The sequence below is a fragment of the Bos mutus genome, chromosome 16, assembly GCF_027580195.1.
Source record: "Bos mutus isolate GX-2022 chromosome 16, NWIPB_WYAK_1.1, whole genome shotgun sequence".
In the NCBI taxonomy this organism is placed as follows: Eukaryota; Metazoa; Chordata; class Mammalia; order Artiodactyla; family Bovidae; genus Bos; species Bos mutus.
In genome coordinates this window covers 24,795,159-24,822,859 of record NC_091632.1, presented here as the reverse complement: position 1 = coordinate 24,822,859, position 27,701 = coordinate 24,795,159, and the positions used below count along the sequence as shown (strand labels likewise).

At 35.9% G+C, this 27,701-nt stretch overlaps 1 protein-coding gene across 4 annotated transcripts in view; it reads left to right on the top strand.

The window, feature by feature from the left end:
• The window catches only part of CEP350 (centrosomal protein 350), a 160,546-nt gene that overhangs the window by 94,736 nt on the left and 38,109 nt on the right, over positions 1-27,701 (top strand). For 3 of the 4 annotated variants that reach the window (XM_070384846.1, XM_070384847.1, XM_070384845.1), the window contains 7 exons: positions 4,787-4,983; positions 5,607-5,791; positions 6,259-6,346; positions 15,667-15,813; positions 17,595-17,752; positions 25,272-25,394; positions 26,518-26,717. In XM_070384846.1, coding sequence (XP_070240947.1) covers positions 4,787-4,983; positions 5,607-5,791; positions 6,259-6,346; positions 15,667-15,813; positions 17,595-17,752; positions 25,272-25,394; positions 26,518-26,717 — 1,098 coding nt within the window. The remainder of the gene's footprint in view (positions 1-4,786; positions 4,984-5,606; positions 5,792-6,258; positions 6,347-15,666; positions 15,814-17,594; positions 17,753-25,271; positions 25,395-26,517; positions 26,718-27,701) is intronic. The other variant, XM_070384848.1, reaches the window with a different exon arrangement.

The following is a 27,701-nucleotide window of genomic DNA, read 5'->3' as shown; positions in this document are numbered from 1 at the left end:
GAGGTTATTGATATTTCTCCCAGCGATCTTGATTCCAGTTTGTAATTCATCCATTACAGCATTTCTTATGATGTACTCTGCATATAAGGTAAATAAGCATGGTGACAATATACAGCCTTGACATACTCCTTTTCCTGATTTGGAACCAGTCTGTTATCCCATGTCCAGTTCTACCTACATACAGGTTTCTCAGGAGGCAGGTCAGGTGGTCTGGTATTCCCATCTCTTTCAGAATTTTCCACAGTTTGTTGTGATCTGCACAGTCAAAGGCTTTGGCATAATCAATAAAGCAGAAGTAGATGTATTTTCTGGAACTCTCTTGCTTTTTCAATGTCCAATGGATGTTGGCAATTTGATCTCTGGTTCCTCTGCCTTCTCTAAATCCAGCTTGAACATCTGGAAGTTCACAGTTCATGTACTGTTCAAGCCTGGCTTGGAGAATTTTGAACATTACTTTGCTAGCGTGTGAGATGAGTGCATTGTGCAGTAGTTTCAGCATTTTTTGGCATTGCCTTTCTTTGGGATTGGAATGAAAACTGACCTTTTCTAGTCCTGTGGCCACTGCTTAGTTTTCCCAGTTTGCTGGCATATTGAGTGCAGCACTTTCACAGCATCACCTTTTAGAATTTGAAATTGCTCAAGTGGAATTCCATCACCTCCACTAGCTTTGTTCATAGTGATGCTTCCTAAGGCCCACTTGACTTCACATTCCAGGATGTCTGGCTCTAGGTGAGTGATCACACCATCATCATTATCTGGGTGGTGAAGATCTTTCTTGTATAGTACTTGCATTTCTTCTTCTTCGGATGGTCTTGATCCCTGTCTCCTGTACAGTGTCACGAACCTCTGTCCATAGTTCTTCTGACACTCTATCAGATCTAATCCTTTGAATCTATTTGTCACTTCCACTGTATAATCATAAGGGATTTGATTTAGGTCATACCTGAATGGTCTATTGGTTTTACCTACTTTCTTCAATTTAAGTTTGAATTTGGCAATAAGGAGCTCATGATCTGAGCCACAGTCAGCTCCCGGTCTTGTTTTTGCTGACTGTATAGAGCTTCTCCGTCTTTGGCTGCAAAGAATATAATCAATCTGTTTTTGGTATTGACCATCTGGTGATGTTCATGTGTAGAGTTTTGTCTTGTGCTGTTGGAAGAGGGTGGTTGCTATGACCAGTGCGTTCTCTTGGCAAAACTCTGTTAGCCTTTGACCTGCCTCATTTTGTACTCCAAGGCCAAATTTGCCTGTTACTCCAGGTAGCTCTTGACTTCCTACTTCTGCATTCCAGTCCCCTATAATGAAAATGACATCTTTTTTGGGTGTTAGTTCTAGAAGGTCTTGTAGGTCTTCATAGAACCATTCAGCTTCAGCTTCTTCAGCATTACTGGTTGGGGCATAGACTTGGATTACTGTTGTATTGGATGGTTTGCCTTGGAAATGAGCAGACATCATTCTGTCGTTTTTGAGATTGCATCCAAGTACTGGATTTTGGACTCTCCTGTTGACCATGATAGCTACTCCATTTCTTCTAAGGGATTCTTGCCCGCAGTAGTAGATATAATGGTCATCTGAGTTAAATTTCACCCATTCCAGTTCATTTTAGTTCAGTGATTCCTAAAATGCCAATGTTCACTCTTGCCATCTCCTGTTTGACCACTTTTAATTTGTCCTGATTCATGGACCTGACATTCCAGGTTCGTATGGAATATTGCTCTTCACAGCATTGGACTTTACTTCCATCACTAGTCACATCCACAACTGTGTGATGGTGTTGCTTTGGCTCCATTTCTTCACTCTTTCTGGAGTTATTTCTCCACTCTTCTCCAGTAGCATATTGGGCACCTACCGACCTGAGGAGTTCATCTTTCAGTGTCATACCTATTTGTCTTTTCATACTGTTCATGGGGTTCTCAAGGTAAGAATACTGAGGTGGTTTGCCATTCCCTTCTCCAGTAGGCCATGTTTTGTTGAAAGTGGAAATTAAAAGTGATGACCCTGGATATTTAGCTGAGGAGATTTCTAAGCAAAACATTGAAGGCCTGGCCTAGTTTCTTCTTACAGCTTATAGTAAAATGTGAAAGAAGAAATAAATTGAAGGAATTATTAAGCAAAAAGGAACCGGAATTTGAAGATTTGGAAAATTCTCAGCCTGTGCATGTTGTAAAAAAAAAGGAGAAAGCGAGTTCTGGAGAGAACACTAAGGGCACAAGTAGACAGTTACTTCATAAGAAACCGCCCGTGGATTTAATCAGCCACCTCAGCATGTTCAGCTGAAGCCAGGAGTACACATGGGATTATATGAGCAGAGACACAACCAGTTTGGATTAAAGGGCAAGAGACAGGATGAAAAAGGAAAGCTTTCAGACTTCTGGGATTCTGTGGGATGAGACATTAGAGCTATCCAACAGTGAACATGCCTATAGAAGATTAAGGTGGCTAGAATTGATGGGGCAACTAAGATCCAAAGAAATTAAAACTTTGAAAAACTAATATGAGGAAGAAAAAAAGAAAAAATCTAAGTCACTTTGGTTTGGCAATGATTTGTTAAATATAACACCAAAAGTACAATCCATGAAGGAAGAAATTGACAAGATGTACTTTATTAAAATTTTTTAAATTCTGCTCTATGAGAGAGATTATTAAGATAATGAAAAATTACAGACTATTAAAAAATATTTGTACAAAAACACATATTGGATAATAGACTTATATCCAGAGTACATAAAAGACTCTTAAAACTCAACAGGAAAATCAGCAACCCAGTTAAAAAATATGCAGAGATCTAAACAGATACTTCATTGAAGAAAACATACAGATGAAAATTAAAATCTCAGTGAGATAGTGTAACTTGCTTATCAGAATGACTGAAATCCAAAATAACAACAAATTGGTGGCAAGGATCCTGGGCACCAGGAACTTGAATTGATCACAGATGAGAATGTAAAATGGCATGGTGCCTCGGGATGACATATTCACAGTATTTAGTAATGACCCAGTAGTCATATGCCTAGGTATTTACCTAGTGATCTGAAAGCTTAAGTCCACACAAAAATCTATATGTTTAATGTTTATGGCATCGTTATTCACAATTGCTAAAAAACTGGAAGTAATCAAGATGTCTCATGGGGGGAATGGATAAACAAACTGCTAAATCTAGGCAGTAGAATACTGTTCAGCAAGGAACAATTTGATTCATGGACCAACACGAATCAATTTTAAGTGAATTTTACTGAGTGCAGTTAGCAAGCCCCCAAATCATATATATTGTATGATTCCATTTATATGACATTCTGGAAAAGGCCAAACTATAGGGGTGGAAAACAGATTAATATTTCCCAGGTATCAAGTGGAAGACAAAGTGTTAGACTACAAAGAGATGCACAGAAGAACTTTTAGTGTGAAACAGCTGTTATGTAATAAAGTATTGTGTGTTCAGCATGTACTGTCTGATGTGCATTTGTCAAAACCCTAAAACTGTACATTACAAAGAGTAAGCTGTAACATATGCAAACTAAAGACACACACACCAACCAGGATGTTGGAATGGGGAGGTCCCAGGATGCAATGTCTCTGACAAATCAGCCTAAATGCAGTACAAATGAATAGCGTAACCGCACTGAAGGGGTAGGGGTGGAGGGAAAAGGAGCTGGCCCAGATAAGTTTGGAAAATGGTATCTTCCAGTAGGAATTGTAAGCTTAAATACAAAGAAATAGTATAAAAACTCTGTATTCTAGTTGGTAAGTTTGTTTTTTACAGATGGACAGTTTACAGTTGTTTACATATCTGATGGGGTTGAACAGATAAGTAAATGGATGTTAAATTGTGGGAAATAGATTTCTCAGTGTTGGAGATAGAAATCATAGACATACAAGAAAGGAAGACTAGAATGAATCCTGTGATACAGGATTAGAGTCAGAAACATCAGTATGGATCATGTTTGGATGGGTGGATGGATACAGGAACGTGTGTGTGTGTGTGTGTGTGTGTGTGTGTGTGTGTGTGTAGATGGGTTGGTATACCTGCAGTTATTAATATTACTTGACTCTCTCCACTGAGAGTGAAGAGAGAAGCTCTGTCCACTGAGAGAGAGTGGAGAAGCAACAATGTCCTAGGAGTTATAAGGACAACCATGCCAAGATTGTGGTTTCTAAATATTCTCCAATAAAAGAAACCAGAGCTCTTTGGAGAAATGACTGACTCTAGGACTATACAGGGAAAATATGAAGTGAAAGAAGGGATTGAAGGGCAGGGGGAATGTCAAAGGCGCACAGGAACCAACCTAAAAGAGCTGTTATGTTTTTAATTAAGCATGGGATTGAGGAATTTCTAAAAATTTTTTCATTTGCATTTCTTTAACTTCTAGTCATGTTAATCTTTTTTAAAAAACTTAATTTTGGCCATTAATATTTCCTTTGTGAAGCATCATATCATGGCAGTTTTTCATTTTTCTGTAGGGGTATTTGTTGTTTAGTTTCTCAGTTGTGTCCAACTCTGTGACCCCATCGACTGGTTTTCTGATTGATTTATAAGAGCTCTTTATATATGAAGTAAATCACACTTTTGCCATATTTCTTGTACTAGTATTTTTAGATAGTTTAGGGTTTTTTCTGTTTCTTGTTTGTAAAGTGAGTGAATTTTGCTTATTATTCCATGCCTATTAATAACTAGTGTTCAGTTCTTTAATTTGTTAGATGGTCCTGTAAAGATGCAACAGGGGCTACTAATTGAATATCTACTGAAACCTTTGTAATGGTAATGCCTACTTGCTCCATATTCTTTTAGATTCAACTTCTGTTGCAACAGAATATTCCCTGAAATTTGATGAATCCATGACAGAAGATGAAATAGAAGAAAAATCATTTCGATCTTTACTACCTTCTGAGAGTCATCGCAGATTTAACATGGAAAAGAAAAGAGGCCATCATGATGACTCTGATGAAGAAACTTCTCCAGAAAAGACTACCCTGTCCTCTGCCAAGGTGTGTTTCAGTTTACCCGTGGAGATACTTCATATATAGTTACGGATATGCTCTCTCAAAGGTGTGAAGTATCATTTTGTATTTGAACTCAGTTGTCAGCTACCAGAATATTTTTCCTAAGGTACGAATTTTGGGGTTTTTTTTTGGGGGGGGGAGTATAGAATTTAGCTTTTCTTTCCTTATAAAGTAGCTTAACAAATATATTCCTCGAAATAATACATAGGACCTTTGAGGATGTGAGCCAGAGTTATGTCTTGAGCTTTTTCATTCACTTCAGTCTTACAACACTTTATTCCATTAAAAAAAATTGCATTTATATAATCCTTCTTATTAAATTTTAAGCCTTTTGGATAACAGGGACAAATTCTTACCATCTTTACATCCCTGGGACAGTGCCTGACTTACTCTAGTTATTTGTTAAAATTTTATTGGGTAAATAAATTGGCAGTTGAGTGTTACTTTCTCTCTCATGTGCCTTTTTTTTGAAGAATGTTCTTTAACATGGTTGGCAGCCTTTCTATATACATAATTTATTTTTATAAGTGCATACCTCTTTTAATGAAGTTAATTAAGTTCCAAAAGGTATATACAGTGATCAAGATGACTTAAACTCTCTAACTCAGGAGCTGAGCATGCCATTCTCAGGAGGACAAGACAGCTTTTCTAAATTTACTATGGAGATGGTTCGACAATATATGAAAGAAGAGGAAATGAGAGCAGCTCACCAGTCTTCACTCCTGCGTCTCCGTGAAAAGGCCTTGAAGGAGAAAACTAAAGCTGAACTAGCCTGGTTAGAGCATCAGAAAAAGTAAGTTCTTTCAATGAACATAATTTTGACTGTTCAGTTTCTCCTTTTATGAAATGCTTTGTTTTTAAAGATGTTTTTGTTTCCTCATTTAATTTGATCAACCTTGTTTCTCAGGCTAGAAGTATAGCAGTCATTGTTGAATCATGTTGCTTTCAAGACCTCCTACTCATATAACATTCTCTTTGTATTTCTTTCATCACTTAACTGACTCTTATATTGTTATTTTATGCTTAATTACTTTATTGTGTTATAGATTCTCAAAGCTATTCTATCTTTAAAGGACATAGTCTAAGATTTGCTTATATCACATATCCAATAAAATATTGGTTGGGATAGGAATTGTTGCATAAAGCAACTGTTTTCTACATTTGAAAATGTTAAATGATTTAAAAATTTTAAGGGGTTGAGAATTCTTGATATTAGAATAGGAATTTAAACTAATTTTGTCTCAATGGGAATGATTGCAGACATCTACGAGATAAAGGTGAAGATGACAAAATGCCCCCACTCCGGAAGAAACAGCGTGGTTTGCTCTTAAGGTTGCAGCAAGAAAAGGTATGTTAGGAAAAACAAAGGGGACAAATTAGATTGTGAAATCTATTATTTCGCCTAATCTTTTTTCTTATTATCTCACTGAAGGAGATTTAGTTGATATTAACCACTCGTTATGCCTACTACTATAATTACAAGAGTTGCTTAATGGCCTACTGTATTTCTTCTAAATTAGGATTGTGCTTCACTGCCAACAGAATACCGTATTAAGTCAAACCTGCTTTCATTTGCTGTGTAAAATATTGTACAATTGTGTTTTGATATGTGTATTTTAAAAATTATAATATTTGTGAGTCTAATTGTCTTAACTATTTAGTCATTGTTTCCCTAAAAAGACTTTTAAGATACATGAATTACAAATTGACAAATATTTAGGCTTAGTGGACCTAGCAGGACCTGGGATTTGAATCCTGGAGAGGCAGTGTAGTGTCATGGGTAAAAATTCAGGCTCTAGATTCAGATTGTTTGTTGTTGTTTAGTCACTCAGTCATGTCCAACTCTTTGCAAGCCCCTGAACTGGAGCCCTCCAGACTCCTCTGTCCACTGGATTTCCTAGGTAAAAATATTGGAATGGATTGCCGTTTCTGTCTCCAGGGGATTTTCCCAACCCAGGGATTGACCCATAGTGACAGACAGATTCTTTACCACTAAGCCATAAGGGAAGCCCTAAATTCAGATTGCCTAGATTAAAATCCCAGATCTACCAATTATTAGTTTTATAATCTTGAAAAGTTACTTAACTTATCTGTGCCTCAGTTTCATTTTCTATAAACTGATCATAATAGTAATAACATACTTTGTTGTTGAGAGGAATAAATGAGTAATATATATAATAAATTTAGAACAGACCTTGGCACAAAGGTAAATGCTCAATAAATGTTAGTTGTTATTATTTGAATTCCAGCTTTGCCAGTTGCAAATGTGTAATCATGGTCAAGTTTAAGTAACTCTCTGAAAAAAAAAAAAAGTAACTCTCTGAGACTTAGTCTCCCCATCTATTGAAGTGAGATTATATTTCATATGGTGGTTGTGAGGATTAAATGAGATAACATATATATAATGTGTTTCACATTGCCTGGTAAGTATTTAATAAATTCTGCTGCTGCTAAGTCACTTCTGTTGTGTCCAACTCTGTGCGACCCCATAGATGGCAGCCCACCAGGCTCCGCCGTCCTTGGGATTCTCCAGGCAAGAACACTGGAGTGGGTTGCCATTTCCTTCTCCAGTGCATGAAAGTGAAAAGTGAAAGTGAAGTTGCTCAGTTGTGTCTGACTCTTCGCAACCCCATGGACTGCAGCCTTCCAGGCTCCTCCGTCCATGGAATTTTCCAGGCAAGAGTACTGGAGTGGGTTGCTTAGTTTCCCTTTATTGACCTGTTAGCAGGTACTAGCTGCTATGTTGTATAGGCTATGAACTTAATCATTTGAGTCATATATTGGAATGTTACTTAAAAGTTTGTTTTTGTTTAACTTTTGCCATAGAGGGAATTCCTTGGTGGTCCAGTGGTTAGGATTTGGTGCTTTTATTGCTGTGGTCCAGGTTCGGTCCCTGGTTGGGGAACTAAAATCCTATAAGCCACACAGCATGGCCCAAAAAAGAATGTTCACCTGAGGAAGCATCACTGGTCATATGAAGTTGAGAAACTTTTTTTTTAAAGATGTTATTTTTTTAATCCAAAAAAAAAAGGTTTTAAAGTAACTTAAAATTCTCCCTTAAATAAATAATTTTTTACAATATTACAGTAGCTTTCTCTTTGTAAAGCAGGAAAAAACTGAATTTACAAATAATTTCTCATTCCGTGGGCTTGTTTTCACTTTCTTGATACTATACTTTGAGGCACACAACTTTTAATTTTGGTGAATCTGTTATTTTATTGTATGCTTGCTGATACCAAATTTTACTTTCATTAGTTTGAAGATATACTTGTTTTACCTTTTTTTTTTTTCTTTTTTTCCCATATTTTTTGGCCATGCTTTGTGGCATGCAGGATGTTAGTTCCTTGACCAGGCATCGAACCCATGCCCCCTGCAGCAGAAGCATGGTGTCTTAACCACTAGACCACAAGGACAGTCCCTTACCTTCATTTTTGAAGGATATTTTTAAGTAGGTATAGGATTATTTTCCTTTAACATTTTTAATGATTTCATTTTCCATTGTCTACTGCTTTCCTTTGTTCCCATGGAGACACAAGTTAATTCTTTCAGAGATTGCTTTTAAGATTTTAAAGAATTTGTCTAGGGAATTCCCTGGTAGTCCAGTGGTTAGGACTTGGCACTTCCACTGCCAGGATTGGGTTCAGCCCCTTGTTGGGGAACTAAAATCCTGCAAGTCACACAGTGTGGCCAAAAAATAAAAACAAAAATTTGTCTTTGATTTTACAATGATTTAATATAGATTTACTGTGATGCGCCTAGGTAGTTTTTTTTGTTTTTTTTTAATATTGATACTATTAGAGTTTGCTGAGCTTCTTAAATCTATTGTCTGTATTATTTCATCAGTTTTTGGAAACTCTCTCTTTAGGGTTTTGCACTGTGATATATACTGTTAAATCTATCCAATGAGTTCTTAATTTGAATTTTTTTTAGTTCTCTAATACCTGTTTTGTTCTTTTTTATAGATTTTCATTCTTGTTGAAATTTTCTACCTTTTCATCTGTTTTTCTGTATTTTTCTATTATTTTTTGAACACATTATACATAGTTTTTTTAACTTGAAAGAAAAGTGAAAGTGAAGGTTGCTCAGTTGTATCTGACTCTTTGTAGCCCCATGGACTATGCAGTCCATGGAATTCTCCAGGCCAGGATACTGGAGTGGGTAGCCTTTCCCTTCTACAGGGGATCTTCCAAACCCAGGAATCTAACCCAGGTCTCCCGCATTGCAGGTGGATTCTTTACCACCTGAGCCACCAGGGAAGCCCAAGGATACTGGAGTGGTTAGCCTGTCCCTTCTCCAGCAGATCTTCCCGACCCAGGAATCAAACCGGGGTCTCCTGCATTGGAGGAGGTTTCTTTACCAACTGAGCTACCAGAGGAGCCCACTTTTTTAACTCCCTTATCTCCAACTCCATCATTTGGACATTTGTGTGTCTACTACTATTGTCTGCTACTATTTTTTATTATCATACTATCCTTTTTCTTTGCATGCCAGTAATTTTTTTAAAATCAATGCTGGACAGTGTGTATAAATAACTGCAAAGGCTCCGAATGATGTTATCTTCCCTTAGGATTTGTTTTTTCCTCTGCTATGCATTTGGAGTGGTCAGCTGTTCATTTTATTCCACTCAAGGGCTGAGCTGGGTTGATATTGGGTTACGGTGTTGATAAGCCTCAGTGTCCTGCTTTGCATTGAGCCTAGGTTGTGACCCTGCAGGGATTTTAGCTAAAAGCCTGGTTAACTTTTTTTTTTTTTTTTTTTACCAGCACAAGAGACTATAGGATTTCTGCTGTGCTGTTGAACGGTTTCTGGCTTAATTCCTTAGCCTTTTTGTCTATTCTACTTTAGAATTTGCAGATAATTTGAGGGGAAGACTGAGTTTGAAGAATTAAATTGGAAGTTTTAAGACAGGTTTAAGAATTAACTGTCTTAGGTCTCCAGTTTTTGTCACTGAAGTTCTCTGTAGCTGGTGAGAGAGTTCCTGAAACTGGTGTAACCCCTTTCAGAGTAGTTTGATTGTATCTAGTCAACTTGAAGACACATATAATCTGTGACTCAGCATTTCTGTGTCTTGGTATATATCCTCGAAGCTTTTGCACTGTATAGGGGAAAGTGGAAACAACTTATTTCTTCAGTGATAGATGAAATAGAGCATATTTCTGCAAGAAAATATAACAATGCAGGACAAATTGTACTAGATATAAAACCCATTCAATAATGGTAACATTCTGTATCTCTGCTGTCCAATACCTGGAGAAGGAAATGGCAATCCACTCCAGTATTCTTGCCTGGAGAATGCAATGGACAGAGAAGCTGGCAGGCTACCATCCATAGGGTCGCAGAGAGTTGGACATGACAGGTGGATTCTTTACCAACCAAGCTATCAGGGAAGCCCAGATAGTAAAGAATCTGCCTGCAATGCAGGAGACCAGGTTTGATCCCTGAGTCAGGAAGATCCTCTGGAGAAGGGAATAGTTATCCACCCCAATATTCTTGCCTGGAGAATTCCATGGACAGAGGGGTCTGGCAGGCTACAGTCCGTGGGGTCACGAAGAGTCAGACATGACTTATGACTAAACAACAACAACACACATAACATAAAATAAGCATTTAAAAATGAATGTACCATTAATCATTTTAAAGTGAACAGTTGCTTCTACAACCTTATGGCTTATTCTTAAGAGAGACGCAAACATTTCCCCCTTAGAACCCATTAAAAAATATTTTCTTTCTGCTAGTCTTGGATTGGGTGAAATTATACATTAATTGATTTAGAAACTGAGGCCTAAGCTAGTAGGTGGTTTGTAGAGCTCTGGGAATCCCTTCGACCTTTTTCATGGGAGAAGGAGATCAAAACTGTTTTCATGAGGACAGTAAGATGTGAATTTGCCGTTTTTATGTATTGATATTTGCACTAAATGGTGCAGCAGCAATGGTCGGTAAAACTGCTGAGGCCTTATTTAGCACAAATCAGGCAGTGGCACCAAACTGCTAGTAATCTTTTATCTTCCATTGCCATAAACTTGCAGCGAAAAAAAGCTAATTTCACTAAAGAATGTCTTGATTAAGTCTAGTAAAATTATTTTTATTATGTTGGCATTTGAGTACTTGTTTTTGTGTTCTGTGTGACAGGAATGGGAAGCCTACAATGCACTTTTCCTGGATATTAGGGGAAGGTGATTAACTCATGGGAAAGCATTTGTACAGTTGTTTCAGCTGCAAGCTGAGCTAGCCACATTTTTTCGTGGAATACTGTTCTTACCTGAAAGAGTTATCCAGAGACAAACTATGTTTATTCAGAATAGAGTATTTGACAGTCATTTTCTCAAAAATGAACAAAGTGTGCTTGTACTTCAGAGAAGACAATTGATAGTATTTGTTGCCAATGGTAAAAACTTCTATCTACCACCTAAAACTAAAGAATTTTTCTTATAAGATCATAGTGATAATAATTGTGATTTTCTTGGTATTGTGTAATGAAATATATGAACATTTGGAAGATCTTCATAACTGAGTGAACTAAGCATTTTCCAAATAATCAGTGCATGGTATTTTTTTTTTTTTTTAAATCAAGCCATGGTGGAGGGTGGGATAGGATAAATTAGGAGTATGGGATTAACAGATATAAACTATTATGCATAAAATAGATAAGCAACATGGAATTACTGTATGGCATAGGGAACTATATTCAATATCTTACAATAATCTATAATAGAAAATAATCTGAAGAAAATATGTGTTACTGAATCATTTGCTGTACACTGAGACTAATACAGTATTATAAATCAACTATACTTCTGTCTAAAAAATTTTTTAAAACCCCAAAACTCAAGTCAGAACAAAAAAATCAAGCCAGACAATAAAGATTTACAAACATCTGAATACTACTCTTTTCACTAATTTTGTTTGTTTTAGAAAATAGAATTATTTTCTTAAAACTGTGCTCAATGCCATTGTATACACATGAGAGTGAAAAGACAAATAATGTCTTAGTATTATGAAGATAGTTTGAGAGTCTCCAGAAAGGATCTCAGGAACCCCTAACGACCATGGACTGTACTTTGAGAACTGTGTTTGAGAGGAATTTTATACATGTGCCCAAGGAGACAAAAAAGTGAAAGACTGTTGATTTTAGTATTATTTGTAATAGTAGACAGCAACCTCATCTAACCATAGGGGTAACAGATCCATGAAATATATATACCTCCAATGTAATTTTATGCAGAATTTAGGGACAAATCAACATGGAGACATATAAAAGCAATGTTTAGTAAATAAAGCAAGATTGAAAATATGTATGATATTATTTATAAAATATTGTAAAACATTATACAAACCAAACAGTATATTTATTTTTGCAGGTAACTACAATTATTTGTAGAAGAATTTTAAAAAGCTGTATACCGTGGAAGCGTATATACCATGGTAGTGGTTACCTTTAGGGAGTGGGGTAGGGGATTGCAGACTGGTGTTATCTGTAATATTTTAGCTCTTTAGAAAATTTAAGACTAAGAGGAAATATGACAGAATATTCAGTTCAAGTCAGTCGCTCAGTCGTGTCCGACTCTTTGCGACCCCATGAATCACAGCATGCCAGGCCTCCCTGTCCATCACCAACTCCCGGAGTTCACTCAAACTCACCATCGAGTCGGTGATGCCATCCAGCCATCTCATCCTCTATCGTCCCCTTCTTCTCCTGCCCCCAATCCCTCCCAGCATCAGAGTCTTTTCCAGTGAGTCAACTCTTCGCATGAGGTGGCCAAAGTACTGGAGTTTCAGCTTCGGCATCATTCCCTCCAAAGAAATCCCAGGGCTGATCTCCTTGCAGTCCAAGGGACTCTCAAGAGTCTTCTCCAACACCACAGTTCAAAAGCATCAATTCTTCCGTGCTCAGCTTTCTTCACAGTCCAACTCTCACATCCATACATGACCACTGGAAAAACCATAGCCTTGACTAGACGGACCTTTGTTGGCAAAGTAATGTCTCTGCTTTTGAATATGCTATCTAGGTTGGTCATAACTTTCCTTCCAAGGAGTAAGCGTCTTTTAATTTCATGGCTGCAGTCCCCATCTACAGTGATTTGGGAGCCCAAAAAAAAAAGTCTGACACTGTTTCCACTGTTTCCCCATCTATTTCCCATGAAGTGATGGGACCGGATGCCATGATCTTCGTTTTCTGAATGTTGAGCTTTAAGCCAACTTTTTCACTCTCCACTTTCACTTTCATCAAGAGGCTTTTGAGTTCCTCTTCACTTTCTGCCATAAAGGTGGTGTTATCTGCATATCTGAGGTTATTGATATTTCTCCCGGCAATCTTGACTCCAGCTTGTGCTTCTTCCAGTCCAGCGTTTCTCATAATGTACTCTGCATAGACGTTAAATAAGCAGGGTGACAATATACAGCCTTGATGTACTCCTTTTCCTATTTGGAACTAGTCTGTTGTTCCATGTCCAGTTCTAACTGTTGCTTCCTGACCTGCATATAGGTTTCTCAAGAGGCAGGTCAGGTGGTCTGGTATTCCCATCTCTTTCAGAATTTTCCACAGTTTATTGTGATCCACACAGTCAAAGGCTTTGGCATAGTCAATAAAGCAGAAATAGATGTTTTTCTGGAATTCTCTTGCTTTTTTGATGATCTAGTGGATGTTGGCAATTTGATCTCTGGTTCCTCTCTGCCTTTTCTAAAACCAGCTTGAACATCTGGAAGTTCACAGTTCACGTATTGCTGAAGCCTGGCTTGGAGAATTTTGAACATTACTTTACTAGCTTGTGAGATGAGTGCAATTGTGCGGTAGTTTGAGCATTCTTTGGCATTGCCTTTCTTTGGGATTGGAGTGAAAACTGACCTTTTCCAGTCCTGTGGCCACTGCTGAGTTTTCCAAATTTGCTGGCATGTTGAGTGCAGCACTTTCACAGCATCATCTTTCAAGATTTGACAGAATATTCAGTTCAGTTCAGTTCAGTCGCTCAGTCTTGTCGGACTCTTTGCGACCCCATGAATTGCAGCACGCCAGGCCTCCCTGTCCATCACCAGCTCCCGGAGTTCACCCAAACTCACGTACATCAAGTTGGTGATGCCATCCAGCCATCTCATCCTCTGTCGTCCCGTTCTCCTCCTGCCCCCAATCCCTCCCAGCATCAGTCTTTTCCAATGAGTCAACTCTTTGCATGAGGTGGCCAAAGTACTGGAGTTTCAGCTTTAGGATCATTCCTTACAAAGAACACCCAGGACTAATCTCCTTTAGAATGGACTGGTTGGATCTCCTTGCAGTAACAAGTGTTAATTTTGGAAATTAGATGTTTATTGTGCACTTTCCTGCATTTTCAGGTAGTTTCAAAATTTCTTAAACATGATTTAAAGAAATTATAATAAGTTATTCATATCTTTATTATGCTTACTTTATTGATGAGAAAACAGATAACAAGAAATTTATGATAAAAAAAGGATAATTGTTAAATTTTAATGATTGTTAATAGTGAAATGTGTTATCTTTTGCTCACTGTTAGCAACAGAAATGGAGAAGGCAGCGGCATCCCAGTCAGTATTCTTGCCTGGAAAATCCCATAGATAGAGGAACCTGGTGGCCTACAGTCCACAGGGTCGCTAAGAGTCAGACACAACTGAGCAACTTCACTTTCACTTTTCGCTTTCATGCATTGGAGAAGGAAATGGCAACCCACTCCAATGTTCTTGCCTGGAGAATCCCAGGGATGGGGGAGCCTGTTGGGCTGCCATCTATGGGGTTACACAGAGTTGGACACGACTGAGGCGACTTAACAGCAGCAGCAACAGAAAATAATATCCTGTGTGGAGAATGTTTGATGCAATGTTGTCTTAAGTGTTTTCTGTTGGCATTTTATGTGGAGAAAATTCTTTTCTAAAAGCAATTTTAAAAACTGTTCTGCTGCTGCTACTGCTGCTAAGTCGCTTCAGTCGTGTCTGACTCTGTGCAACCCCATAGACAGCAGCCCACCAGGCTCCCCCGTCCCTGGGATTCTCCAGGCCAGAACACTGGAGTGGGTTGCCATTTCCTTCTCCAATGCATGAAAGTGAAAAGTGAAAGGGAAGTTGCTCAGTCGTGCCCGACTCTTAGCGACCCCATGGACTTCAGCCTACCAGGCTCCTCCGTCCATGGGATTTTTCCAGGCAAGAGTACTGGAGTGGGGTGCCATTGCCTTCTCCTATAAGGCCATAAAGTGATTCATTCTCTTTGACTTGTTTGTCCTACTTTTTGGAATCTCCCCTAAAGAACTAGCCCATGGTATGAAACAATTATAGGCATTAAAGCATTATTTGGGATGGAGTTTACAATAGAATAATGGTTATATTAATTACTTTACGTGATATGCAGTTATTAAACAAAGAACTGTAAAGATTGAAAGGCACTATGGAAAAATGTGAAAAGTATGTTAAGTTTTAAAAGGGAATATGAAATTATTTCTCTGTTGTGGTTATAATTACTTAAATTAAGGATTAAATCATGTTAAATTATTTTACAGTGATAGAAATTTTTCCTCCTTCACTACTAAAACATTTTTCAATGTTATTTTATCTTGAAGTTCTTTATGTATGTAGTTTTGTATATGTGATGATTGTATTTTCTTTTTAAAATATTAGTTTGAATTTGTCTCCTCCAAATTTTAAACCCTCTCCTAAATCTTTAAACCTTAGGCAGAAATTAAACGTCTTCAAGAAGCCAATAAGGCAGCTCGGAAGGAAAGACAACTGATTCTTAAACAGCAGGAGGAGATAGAAAGGATCCGACAGACCACCATAAAACTGCAGGAAAAGTTGAAATCTGCAGGAGAGAATAAATTGGTAAACTACATGAAATTCTTGTTTGTTTTCTGCCTCATGTAGCTTCCTAACACCTAACTCTGCCTCCTTACATGATGGATGTGTGTTCATCCCAACACTGTGATATAGTAATGCACCAGGATAAAGTTGTATGTACGTGCCTTTATATAAAATGAGAGTTCTAATTTTATTTTCCCCATGGATTATTCTTTTGAATGGGACACATAAGTCATATCTTAGTTTCAAAATGTTTTCTATTTATAAACTCAGTTGGGATAAAGAGCTTTGCTTTTTGCTAATCAATCCAAATATATTCTTCAGAATTAATGGGAGGAATTAATTTTTTTACTCTTTATGTGATACCTCTTTCAGCTGTCTAATGTCTTATATAATGATACAAGGCTAAAGGAGATATTCAGACAAAAACAAAATTGGACTTATTCTGAAGTATTGTAAAGTGTCAGTGTAGTGTTGGAAGATTCAGACTGTATAGAAATATAGTTAAATAATACTTTAATATTCACTGCTTTGACTTTTAAAATACACTTTAAAGTTTGAAGCAATCTCAAATTTATAGAAAGTTACAAACACATAAAAAGAGCTCTGATTTTCTGAGCAAGAGTTATGTTGCTAACAAATTAATATTGACACATTACTACCATTTAATCTGCAAACACTATTCAAGTTTCTCCAGTTATCACAATAGTGTTCCTTATTTCAAAAGGTAAGTTCAGAAGCACATATTGTATTTAGTTTTCATATATCTTTAGTCTCTTTCAGTCTGGAAAGGTTCCTCGATTCTCTTGACCTTCACATTTTAGATTACAGGCCAGATACTTTGTAGAATGGTCAAGTTGGGTTTGTCTGATGCTTCCTCATAATTAGATTCAGTTTATGCATCTTTGGCAGGAATATCACAGATGTGATGCTGTGTTCTCTGCATTCGATCTGGTGGTACTTGATTTCAATATATCTCATTACTGATGTGTGTGCATGCATGTTCATTCGCTCTGACTCTTTGTGACCCCATGTCCTGTAGCCTGCCAGCCTTCTTTGCTCATGGAATTTTCCAGGCAAGAATACTGGAATGGGTTGATGTTGACTCAATCACAGAGGAAAAAAGGGTAACTATACAGTGAAGGTGGCATCTACCATATTTCACTGTAGTTACCCTCTTTCCCTTTGTGATTAATAAGTACTTTGCATGATGATTTGATGATTAATAAATACTTTGTGATGGTATTTTGAGACTACATTAATTCCTGTTCTTCATCAGAGTTAAATTTATTCTTTTATGTCAGTATGGACTCACAGATTCCTATTTTACTCAGGAGTAAAATCTGTTACTATCATTATTTATTGTGATGCTCACTTTTTCTTAAGTTGGGCCATTCGGAGCCTCTTAAGCAGGTTTCTGTGTCCTTTTGACATGTACTCATCAGTCTTTGAGCACTTCCATATTTTCTGAAACAAGATGTTTCAGTCATTTTTTACTCTTTTTTGCCTCAGCCTTGGTTTCAGCTGTTTCTCTGAAGAGGATACTTACTTAGAAATCAAGATCTGGTGCTAGGCATGCTCACTGCTATTTAGGTTTTGTTCCTCTAAGCAACAAATCTGGGGACTGTGTTAGGACATATATATACATTTTACTTGTGCAGTATAATTTTGTCCTTTAAGTAATACCTTAATTTCAGCTATTTTACAAATACTGTTTAGAAGATAAATTAATTTTGAGAAGACAGTGTTTAAATCAGTTTGAGATCTTAAATTCTAGTTTAACACTTGTCCTCTTTTGTTTGCAGGAGTCTCATAGTGATGATGATACAAAAGATAATAAAGCAGCCAGTCCTGCTCCAACTGACTTAGAGACACGCAGTCCTTCCCCTATTTCAATCTCCAGCAGTGAAACAAGCAGCATTATGCAAAAACTGAAGAAAATGAGAAGCCGCATGGATGAAAAGTAATTCATTTTTTAAAATATCTCGTTTACACTGAAAGTAGTAGGAACAAATAATATTTTTAATGTACTTCATCAGATTAGATGGATACAACATAATATTTTATGGCTTCAGCTGCATTTTAGTAGATTAAGTCATCCTGGAAGTCAATTAACTATAGACCTTATTTATAAAACAAATTTTCTCTATTTTAAATACTGTCAAGTTTCTTATTTTAAAACTAAAGTAGTATTTGCAGATATACCCATGATAATGTTTTCTCCTTGCTTTTATTAAAAGTAATAAAATGAGTAAGTGTGAATTTTTTTGTCTTTTCTGAAATCTGAGGACATGTCCACTAACTTGGGAAAACAATCCAGTGGTATAGCTTGAGATCTTATCTTGTGACTCTGACAACTCTCAGGCTTACCCAAGTAGAAGAGTGAACTCTTAAACTCGTGAGTGATTCTGAATTGCTCAATTGAAACCATAAAGTCTGAAATTCTCCCAGAATGTTGAATGATTTGGCTGTCTACCATTCTACTAAAATATTTCTATGTATTATTTTTTAAAGACTCTTGGAGAAAGCTACTACTACTTGGATATAGCTCAGTCATATGCCAGCTTTGACCATACCAGTGATATTTACCTGACAGTTTACTTTTTTGCATGTACATTTAATTAAATATACTTATAAAGTAGCTGCTTGTAGACTATTTTCTACCTTCTTTAAATATGGAAGAGAGGTCCTTTAAAATTTTTGTTGATTGCTATTTTATGTTAGCAGTTTGGACCACAGATTGAACTTAAATTGTACCTTGATATCCTTTGGCAGTATACTACGCATCACCAAATTTAGTGATGTTCTATCTTTATATGTGATATTAGCCTATGATTTAGGTTCTGAATAGTCAAACAGTTCTAAGTCAAATCTTACTTACTGTAAGTACAGTGTTGTACACTGGCACTTCATTGCTTAATTGAATTGCATTTCAGTGACTTAAAATTGGCATTTCACAACTTAAAAATACCTAAATTGATTATGAAAATAAGTTTAAAAAATAAATATAAATTTAAAAAATAAAAAGTATAAGGGAGTTAAAACTGAATATTTACAAATTTTATAAGAATGCGTTTTCTAAGATTTCCATGGACTAGACCAGTTAAGACGTATTCAAGTAGGAATTCTTTCTTCCTTTCCTGACAAACTTTCCAGTAGTCTATGTGGGCATACTGTATTGCTCCAGGGATCTTTAATTCAGAATAATCTATCTCATAAATTTTCATAACTAATTAAACATTTTCTATCTGCCTTGTAAATGCCTTTGGATCATAAGTGTTGGAGGAAAAAAAGCTTCACGGGAAATTTCTTCATTGATTTCTTGCTTGTCTATACCAGTAAAATCTTCATTGCTGGTCTCTATGAATAATATTCTAATAATTTTAATCACATCTGTGGAAGGAACTGCTTATTCTGCTTGTAAGATTAGTCAGTTTATGTGGTGTTTATTTCCAATTTTGTTAGAGTTTTAAAAATCCTAAATAACAAAAGTTGAATATATTGACTTTGTTCTAAGTTTTGTTATTTTCTCAGAGCCCAAAATATTAAACACCTAGAATTTTTTTGCAACATTGCTGTCCCTTCCTTTGTCAACTACTGCAATAAATTTTTGAGAAATTTGTCAAAGAGAATAGGCCTTGAAGCATTCAGTGACTTCTTAATTTATTGTTTGAAACAATACTTTTGTGTTTATGGGAGGGATGGCGTAAAGACAGCAAAGAAATTAGTTTTAATGTTTGGAAGATGATGCTGAAATTTGAGGATGAACAGGTGTATTTTTCAAAACTAGCAATGCATTAAAAAGGGAGGTTATTGTTATGCGATTTTTTTTTTTAATCTCTAGAACAGTGTACAGTTGATCCTTGAACAGTGAGGGACAGAAGTATTAGGAATGTTAACCATCTACATGGTTGAAAATTCACCTATAACTTCTATGATCAGTTCAGTTCAGTTGCTCAGTCGTGTCCAACTCTTTGTAACCCCATGGACTGAAGCATGCCAGGCCTCCCTGTCCGTTACCACTTCCTGGAGCTTGCTCAGGCTCATGTCCATTGTGTCAGTGATGCCATTCAACCATCTCATCCTCCTCTGTTGTCCCCTTCTCCTCCTGCCTTCAGTCTTTCCCAGCATCAGGGTCTTTTCCAGTGAGTCAGCTCTTTACATCAAGTGGCCAAAGTACTGGAGTTTCAGCTTCAGCATCAGTCCTTCCAATGAATATTCAAGACTGATTTCCTTTAGGATTGACTGGTTTGATCTCCTTTCAATCCAAGGGACTCTCAAGAGTCTTCTCCAACACCACAGTTTGTTTATTTATTTTTTTACTTTACAATATTGTATTGGTTTTGCCATACATCAACATAAATCCACCACGGGTATACACATGTTCCTCATCCTGAATCCCCTGCCACCTCCATCCCTGTACCATCCCTCTAGGTCCTCCCAGTGCACCAGCCCCAAGCATCCTGTATCCTACATTGAACCTAGACTGGCGATTCGTTTCTTATATGATATTATACATGTTTCAATGCCATTCTCCCAAATCATCCCACCCTCTCCCTCTCCCACAGAGTCCGAAAGACCGTTCTATACATCTGTGTAAAAGCAGCAATTCTTTGGTGCTCAGCTATGTTTATGGTCCAACTCTGACATCCATACGTGACTAGTATAAAAACCATAGCTTTGACTATACACACCTTGTCGACAAAGTAATGTCTCTGCTTTTTAATATTTGTGATTCCTCCATATACGTGGTTCCTCTGTATCTGCAGTTGTACATCTTCAGATTCAGCCAACCACAGTCATGCAGTACTGCAATATTTATTGAAAAAAAAATCCACATGTAAGTGGACCTATGGAGTTCAAACCCCTACTGTAATGTGAAAACTATTTTTGAATACTATTCAGATTACCAAAGCTTTAGAGTTCAATCTCTTTCAACAATGTTGAGGTGTCAGCTCAATAAATAGAATGAGTTAATTTTGCAGTCATTTGCTACAGTAAATAACTAATGACAAAATCATTTAAGCCTTTGCTACTAAGCACTATTATTTGTTTTGTAGATTGGAAAAGCCAGTCTTCCAAGAGATTGCTATTCTATTAATATAAAATACCTGTCAGAAAATAGTCAACCTTCTCAATAAGTTAAGATACTTTGAGAGGAACATTTTCATTATGTATTACTGCTTATTGTTAACTCTTTGAACTTTGATTCTGTGATAAATATTTTTTCTGAAATGTTGAAACTATTCTTGGCTACAATTAAAGATTTCCTTCATTAATGTTTCCCTGAAACAATAATGCCTGTGTTAAAATTTCTAGTCTGTGGCTTTTATTGACCTATTTAACAAGTTGACATTTTAGAAATCATTTCCATTTCTCAATATAGTGAAAAGCAAAAGAACTTTAAACTATGGAAAAAGTTAGTTACAATGCAGATATCAGTATGTTTGCAAAAGCCACACTGTCTAGACCTCAGTTTTTTGATCATTATTGGTAAATGGAATCTGAGTTTTGTTTACTGCTGTGAGGGGTATTATTTACAGTATAAAGTTGTGAAACAGATACTCGTGGGGAAAAACCATGCATTTGACTTCCTGTTAAGTTGACAATTCTATTTTAGGAAAATTATTTACCGAGCAAATGAAACACTGAAAGAATGATGTTATCTTCCTCATTAAGTGTTAAAATAGGACATAGGGCACTTTTTCTTTCATTTGTTAACAGCAACTTGTTCTTTATTAATTGTATACTTATTCTCTCAGCAATTATTTACTGAGAATTGTGTGAATATAGTAGGTTCTGAGGGACATGAAGATGAATCAGACATAAACCCTGCTCTTGAAAAGCTTACTGTCAAGGTGGAAAAAAGAATAAATACCAGATTCCTTTAGTAAGGTGTATAAAAATCTAATGCTAAGAAACTCAGAAGAAGAAGTTTTTACTGAAAAGAGTACATATCACAGAGATTTTCTTGATGAGTGTTCAAAATTAAATACTTTGGATTTGCACTACTCCATTAAAGAAGACATTTTAATTAAGATTTTAAACAATGTATTAAATATCATTGCCTAAATTAGATATACAGTTTTCTTAGAGAAAGTTCTAGACTAAGTGTAGTGGATGAATAAATCCTGATAGTCTAATAATATGCTCTTTTTTTCCTTTACTTCCTAGATTAGGGATAATGCACCTGTATTATTTCATTTATTTAAGTACAGTATGCTGCTGCTGCTAAGTCGCTTCAGTCGTGTCCGACTCTGTGCGACCCCATAGACAGCAGCCCACCAGGCTCCTCCGTTCCTGGGATTCTCCAGGCAAGAACACTGGAGTGGGTTGCCATTTCCTTCTCCAGTGCATGAAAGTGAAAAGTGAAAGGGAAGTCGCTCAGTCGTGCCCGACTCTTAGCGACCCCATGGACTGCAGCCTACCAGGCTCCTCCGTCCATGGGATTTTCTAGGCAAGAGTACTGGAGTGGGGTGCCATTGCCTTCTCCGATTTAAGTTACAGTATATGCAGATTATTAAACAATTCAATAGATTTTGCTGTAGGAAAAATAGACTGTGTTTTGTTTATATCAATACTATCCATATGCTCATTTATCTTTTTTGAATATCATTAGAAATGAAAGAATTGATTCATTTTAAAATTAAGAGCACTGTTTCATTTTTACTTGTAATAGTATAGAATTAAAGAATTGTTTATATCCAGAAAAAAAATAATTCAAGATGTTAGGTTTTGTATTTTGTTTAATATCTTTCAGAATCAGATGACTTTAGAACTGAAAGTTTTATTTAAAGTTTAGATCATAATTCTGCTCTTTCAAATTGTAACCTAGTTTTAGAATCTGTTGGAATACAATGCACTGTTAGCTCAGTAGGAAAAAAGGGTTCTCGTATCACATGGTCTAGCAATGTGTTGAGGTATGTATTTTTCAAAAAGTGTGAAAAGGTACTTAAATGAAGAAAGAATCATAAAACGTTGAAACTAGGGAATTTTAGGGAAGTTGTCTATTACAGTCTCTTGGTTCTACAGGATGAAATTGAGGCCAGTAGATATTGAGTGCCTTGCCCTAGGTCACACAGGTAGCATAATGGCAGAGCTCGAACTAGAGCCCTGCCCTGTGGACTTCAGCCAGCTACAGTGAAAATTAAGTTAGCATATCTGTTTTCAATTTTGTAACTTTTTTTTTTTTTAACTTAAAGTTGTCTTAGTAGAAACTGACCTTCTAAATAGCATTTGTTGAAGCTGGGCAAGTGCTCAGTGGCTGATTACTAAGGTTCAATAGCTGCATGGCTAAAGTTTAGAGTCTAACATTTTGACTTTCTTTTGAATTTCTTAGGCTTAAGCATTATAGGAACATTATTTCCATACTAGATTAAATCTGTCATCTATCTCATGCTCATCCAGAGTTCTGTAACCACCAGAGGCCTTGTTGAGGAATGCCTTGACAACAGGCATAAGGTGTATCAGTAGCATTTTCTATGAGTAGGCATTTGTGTCTCCATCATTCATAATTTTGTTTCTTATTTGTGTGGCATTAACTCTAGTGTGAAGTATTACTGCTTTTATCTCAATTTTAATCAATTTTTGGAGGACCCTCTTGAATTCTAGAATATATGTATATTAAGTAAGGAACATGTTTGTGGGAAGAAATTCCAACTTTAAACTTTTCTTAATACTATCTCTTATACTGCTGTCTTTTTTTAGCGTTTCTTTTGTTGTGCATTTCTACCCTGGAGCTTTTGAATATGCTTTAATCTTTGTAAGTGAGAAGTAAATGATTAGTATTTGTTCTAAGAGAGAAAGTTATTATTCTCTATATTGAATTGGACAAAAACATTTAATATGTATTTGTTTTGTTTTTTTTACAGTTTATTTCACATGTTCCAATATTCTACTTTTTCTACTAGGTCATGCATGCATTTAGCTGTTATATACTTAAGAGGGTGGGTGATATTTGAATGTTATGAATAGAATTTTGGAATCTTTTTTGAAGTACATTTGTTTTTGCATAATATTTTGATAATTGGCATCAAAATAAGCTTATTATATATTCATAAAGAGGGGCAAGGAAGAGTGCAGTGTCTTATTGAAAGTTGGTAAAATTGGTTTTCCTTGCACTTCAGTGCAGAAAATCAAGGCAATCGAGAAACAATAGAGAGAAGGAAGGGAGAGAGAGAGAAAGTGAATATTAAGTTGTATGTGGGGAAACAGACTTGAAATCATCTACACATGTAGTTATCTAAAGATATACATGTAGTCAAGATTGTACATACTTTTTAAATTCCAAATAAGTAACTGGATTCATACCTAGATTTTCTCACATCTGTGATTTACTGATATATTATTCCTTGCTCTTCCAAGGCAATAAGTGTTGGCCTTGATCTACAAGTTACTGTGTGCATGTGAGCAGGAGCATGCTCTGTCAAAGAGAATTAACCTTTTTAAACCTATTACTAGACTTATGTATCCTTTCATATATACAATGATCTATTTAAAAATTTTTTTAAAAAGAGAAGCTAGTGCTTTTTTCCTACTTTTGTAAGTTTAACATATGGAATTTCTTACAACTTTTAACCTTATGATTGATTGAACTGTCCACAGCATGATTTTTTTTTTTTTTTTAAACTACTGGTAGTATTTATTGGAACTAGCTTAGTTTATTCTCTCTTTTTTGGGGTGGGGGAGCCACATTATACAGCTTGCAGGATTTTAGTTCACCGACCAGGGATCAAACCTGGGCCATTGCAGTGAAGCAGTGAAAGCACTGAGTCCTAATCACTGGATTCCCAGGGAATTCCTATTTAGTTTATTCTTAATTATGCACCCTAATATTTTATAGAATGGGTATTATATTCCAGTATTGTTTAAATGGGCCTTTGCTAAATATAAAGCAAGATAGCTCCACTAGGTCCAGTTAGCATTAAGTTTTATGTTGTAGATATGAACAAGATATCTTTACTATAAATTGATTTTCTAAACTATATTACTGTTTTAGGCTAGATTATGATGGTGAGTTGAGTAAGGCAAATGTAGTGCTTTTTAAATTTAAATTCAAGTTTAAAATATATGATAAGACACAGATATAAAAATTACTTGTTTAAGATTACATATATGTATAGAATTGCTGATATGCGAGGTTCATGGCCATAATTTTTGTACTCTATGTTAAAGCTTATGAGAAAAAAAACTTAGCTTCACACTCCTCATTACTTTACTCGCAAATAAATTTACCTGAAAGTATAGATGATGGTTAAGCAACATCTGAGAAGAAAGGCACGTACATTCAGAAATCATTGGTAAGATCTATAAAAGCAAATGTTTTATATGTCACACAAAGTATAACACTTGCTTTAACCAAGTGGCTTATTGTTGTTCAGGAAGCATATTTAAAGTTCTGTGATCGGCTCTTATGCTTTCCCTTTCTCATTCTTTCTCCTTCTTGATCTCTTGGTTTTAAAATCTTCCTCCTTATTTTGTAGACACTGCTCTCCTGTTCACTACTTCTTCTCTGTCTTTACGTCTCATCACTGGGCCTCTCTCAGTGTCTGTTTTCCCAACCTTCATCCCAAATTCCAGCTGTATATCTACAACCAGTTGGTCAGGTAACTTTGCACCTTTTTCAGTGCACTCTTTGATAGAGCATGCTCTGTTCTTTTTGCTTGTCTTTATTGCTTTTTTTTTTTTTTTTCTTTCTTTTTTTCTAACAGCCTAGGGGCCTCTTGTCAAATGTCCCATAGATTTTACCTTTTTGTTCCCACAATTATTTGACATGCTGATTGTTCAAAAAGTAGAGTGACAGTTCTTGTGCTTTTTATTAAGTGTGTGTTGGATATGTGAATGCCTTTTTGTTGATTAGCTACCACTGCAGATCTAACACTCGTAATATGAGCAGCCCAGCTTTTATTTAGCTATGACATCTACATTTGAGGAGAGCTTAATAGAAGCTTTTTAACTTCTCAAATAACTTTTCCTAAATCAATGCTATTCTCTAACCCTTTGGAGCCAAGATCTGTTAGGCTATCTAATTTCAGAGATTAGGTTAAATTGAGAAGTTTGAGGATTTGGTGCATCCTTATTTTTTACTCAAGTAAATAAATAGTTATGTTTTATGCGTAAGGCATCTGACTGTGGTGCATCTGACATTGTTTCTCTCCATGAAAAACAGATATAGATTATCACTTGGCATGGCATCTCCCAGGTAATGCTTCACTATACCTGAAGCAAAACCAGACTGAATTTGAAATAAAGGTCAAAAAGGGACAAGAATATGTTTTTTGTTTGCTTGCTTGCTTGGGATTTTGGGGGTTTTTGTTGTTGTTGTTTTGGTCTTTGTTGTTTTGAGTTTGTGTGTTTTTTGGTCTGAGCCTTCAGAATAAATTCTTTATACCTTCTGTTATGAAAAAAGAATCACCTATGAAGAATGAATATATAAGTACTATCAGTCATGGTTGGCTGAATATTCTGAAAAAATTTTTTTCTGAATTTACGACTGTTTTTCCTTTGCTAATCTTCCAAACAGTTAACTACAAGTAGAACATAAATTCTCTCATTTCCTGAATAAGATCACTTATAAAGTTTCTGTTCTCTCAAAAACTTTTTTCAGAGAAATATTATGAATGTCCTGCTGTTATACAGTTTGTTGATAGTATAATGAGTGATAAACCTCTTTAAGTGATTTCTGCCTATAGATTTGTTTTCTCACTATTCTTCATGGTGCGACCATAGGTTTCTGACAAAACGAGAGCAAAAACTAATGCAGCGGCGACAACATGCAGAAGAGCTACTAGAGTGGAAGCGACGTTTAGATGCAGAGGAAGCAGAAATTCGTCAAATGGAAAAACAAGCCTTGGCTGCCTGGGACAAAGAATTGATAAAACCTAAAACTCCTAAGAAAGAGTTGGAGGACCAGAGAGCTGAACAGAAAGGTAATAAATACTAACTGTCCAGACTACATTCTAAAGCCTGACATAAATGAAAGATTTACTTCATTATCTTAAAAAATATGAATGATTAAGGGTAAAGAAGGTGATACAAACATATATGCTTTAGAATTGGAAAGATAAGAGAATATGGTAAATACTTTTATGCAAATATACTTGAAAACTTAGAACAAATGGGTAAATTCCATGAAATGGAAATAGGTTATTCTAGGACCAAGTAGGGTTTAACACATACTAAAATTGATAATGTGGTCAAAGATTAAAGGAGAAAAAGTACGTATATCTCAAAGATTCAGAAAAAAAACACTTAATAAAATCCAAAACATTTGTAATAAAACAAATCTCAAATCAAATTAGCAATACAAGGAAACTTTCTTTACCCAGTATAGGATATTTATTAACAAAAACAAAAAACCAAACCTGCAACAGACTTCATATTTTAATGATAAAACTTAGAAAGTTTTCCCTTTGAATCTGGAGATCAGAGTTGCTTATTTTCACCTGTAGAATGAAAGAAAGAAGCAAAACTCTCATTATTGCAGATGAGAAGGCTATGCACATAAAAAATCCAGCATTTACATGTCAGTTATTAGAATTAAAAAGGGATAGAAAGTTGCTGGATTTACAATCCGTAAATAAAACTCAATTGCATGTCTATAGATAAGCAGAAATTGGTTAGAAAAATCTAATTTTTAAAAGAGATGCCATTTATAAATTTTAAAAAGTATACAAGATCTTTATGGAGAAAAATTTAGAATTTTCTTAGGAAACATTTGAGAAGACCAAAATAAATAGAACTTTTCCATATTCACAACAGATTCAGTATCATAAAGATGTTAATTCTCTATGAATTTAATGATAGATTCAAAACAATTTAAAGCAGAATCCTAGCAAGATTTCTTTGCAAGGTTTGACAGCTCCTTTTAAAGTTTATATGAAAAAGCAAAGGACTAAAAAACAGTCCAAGAA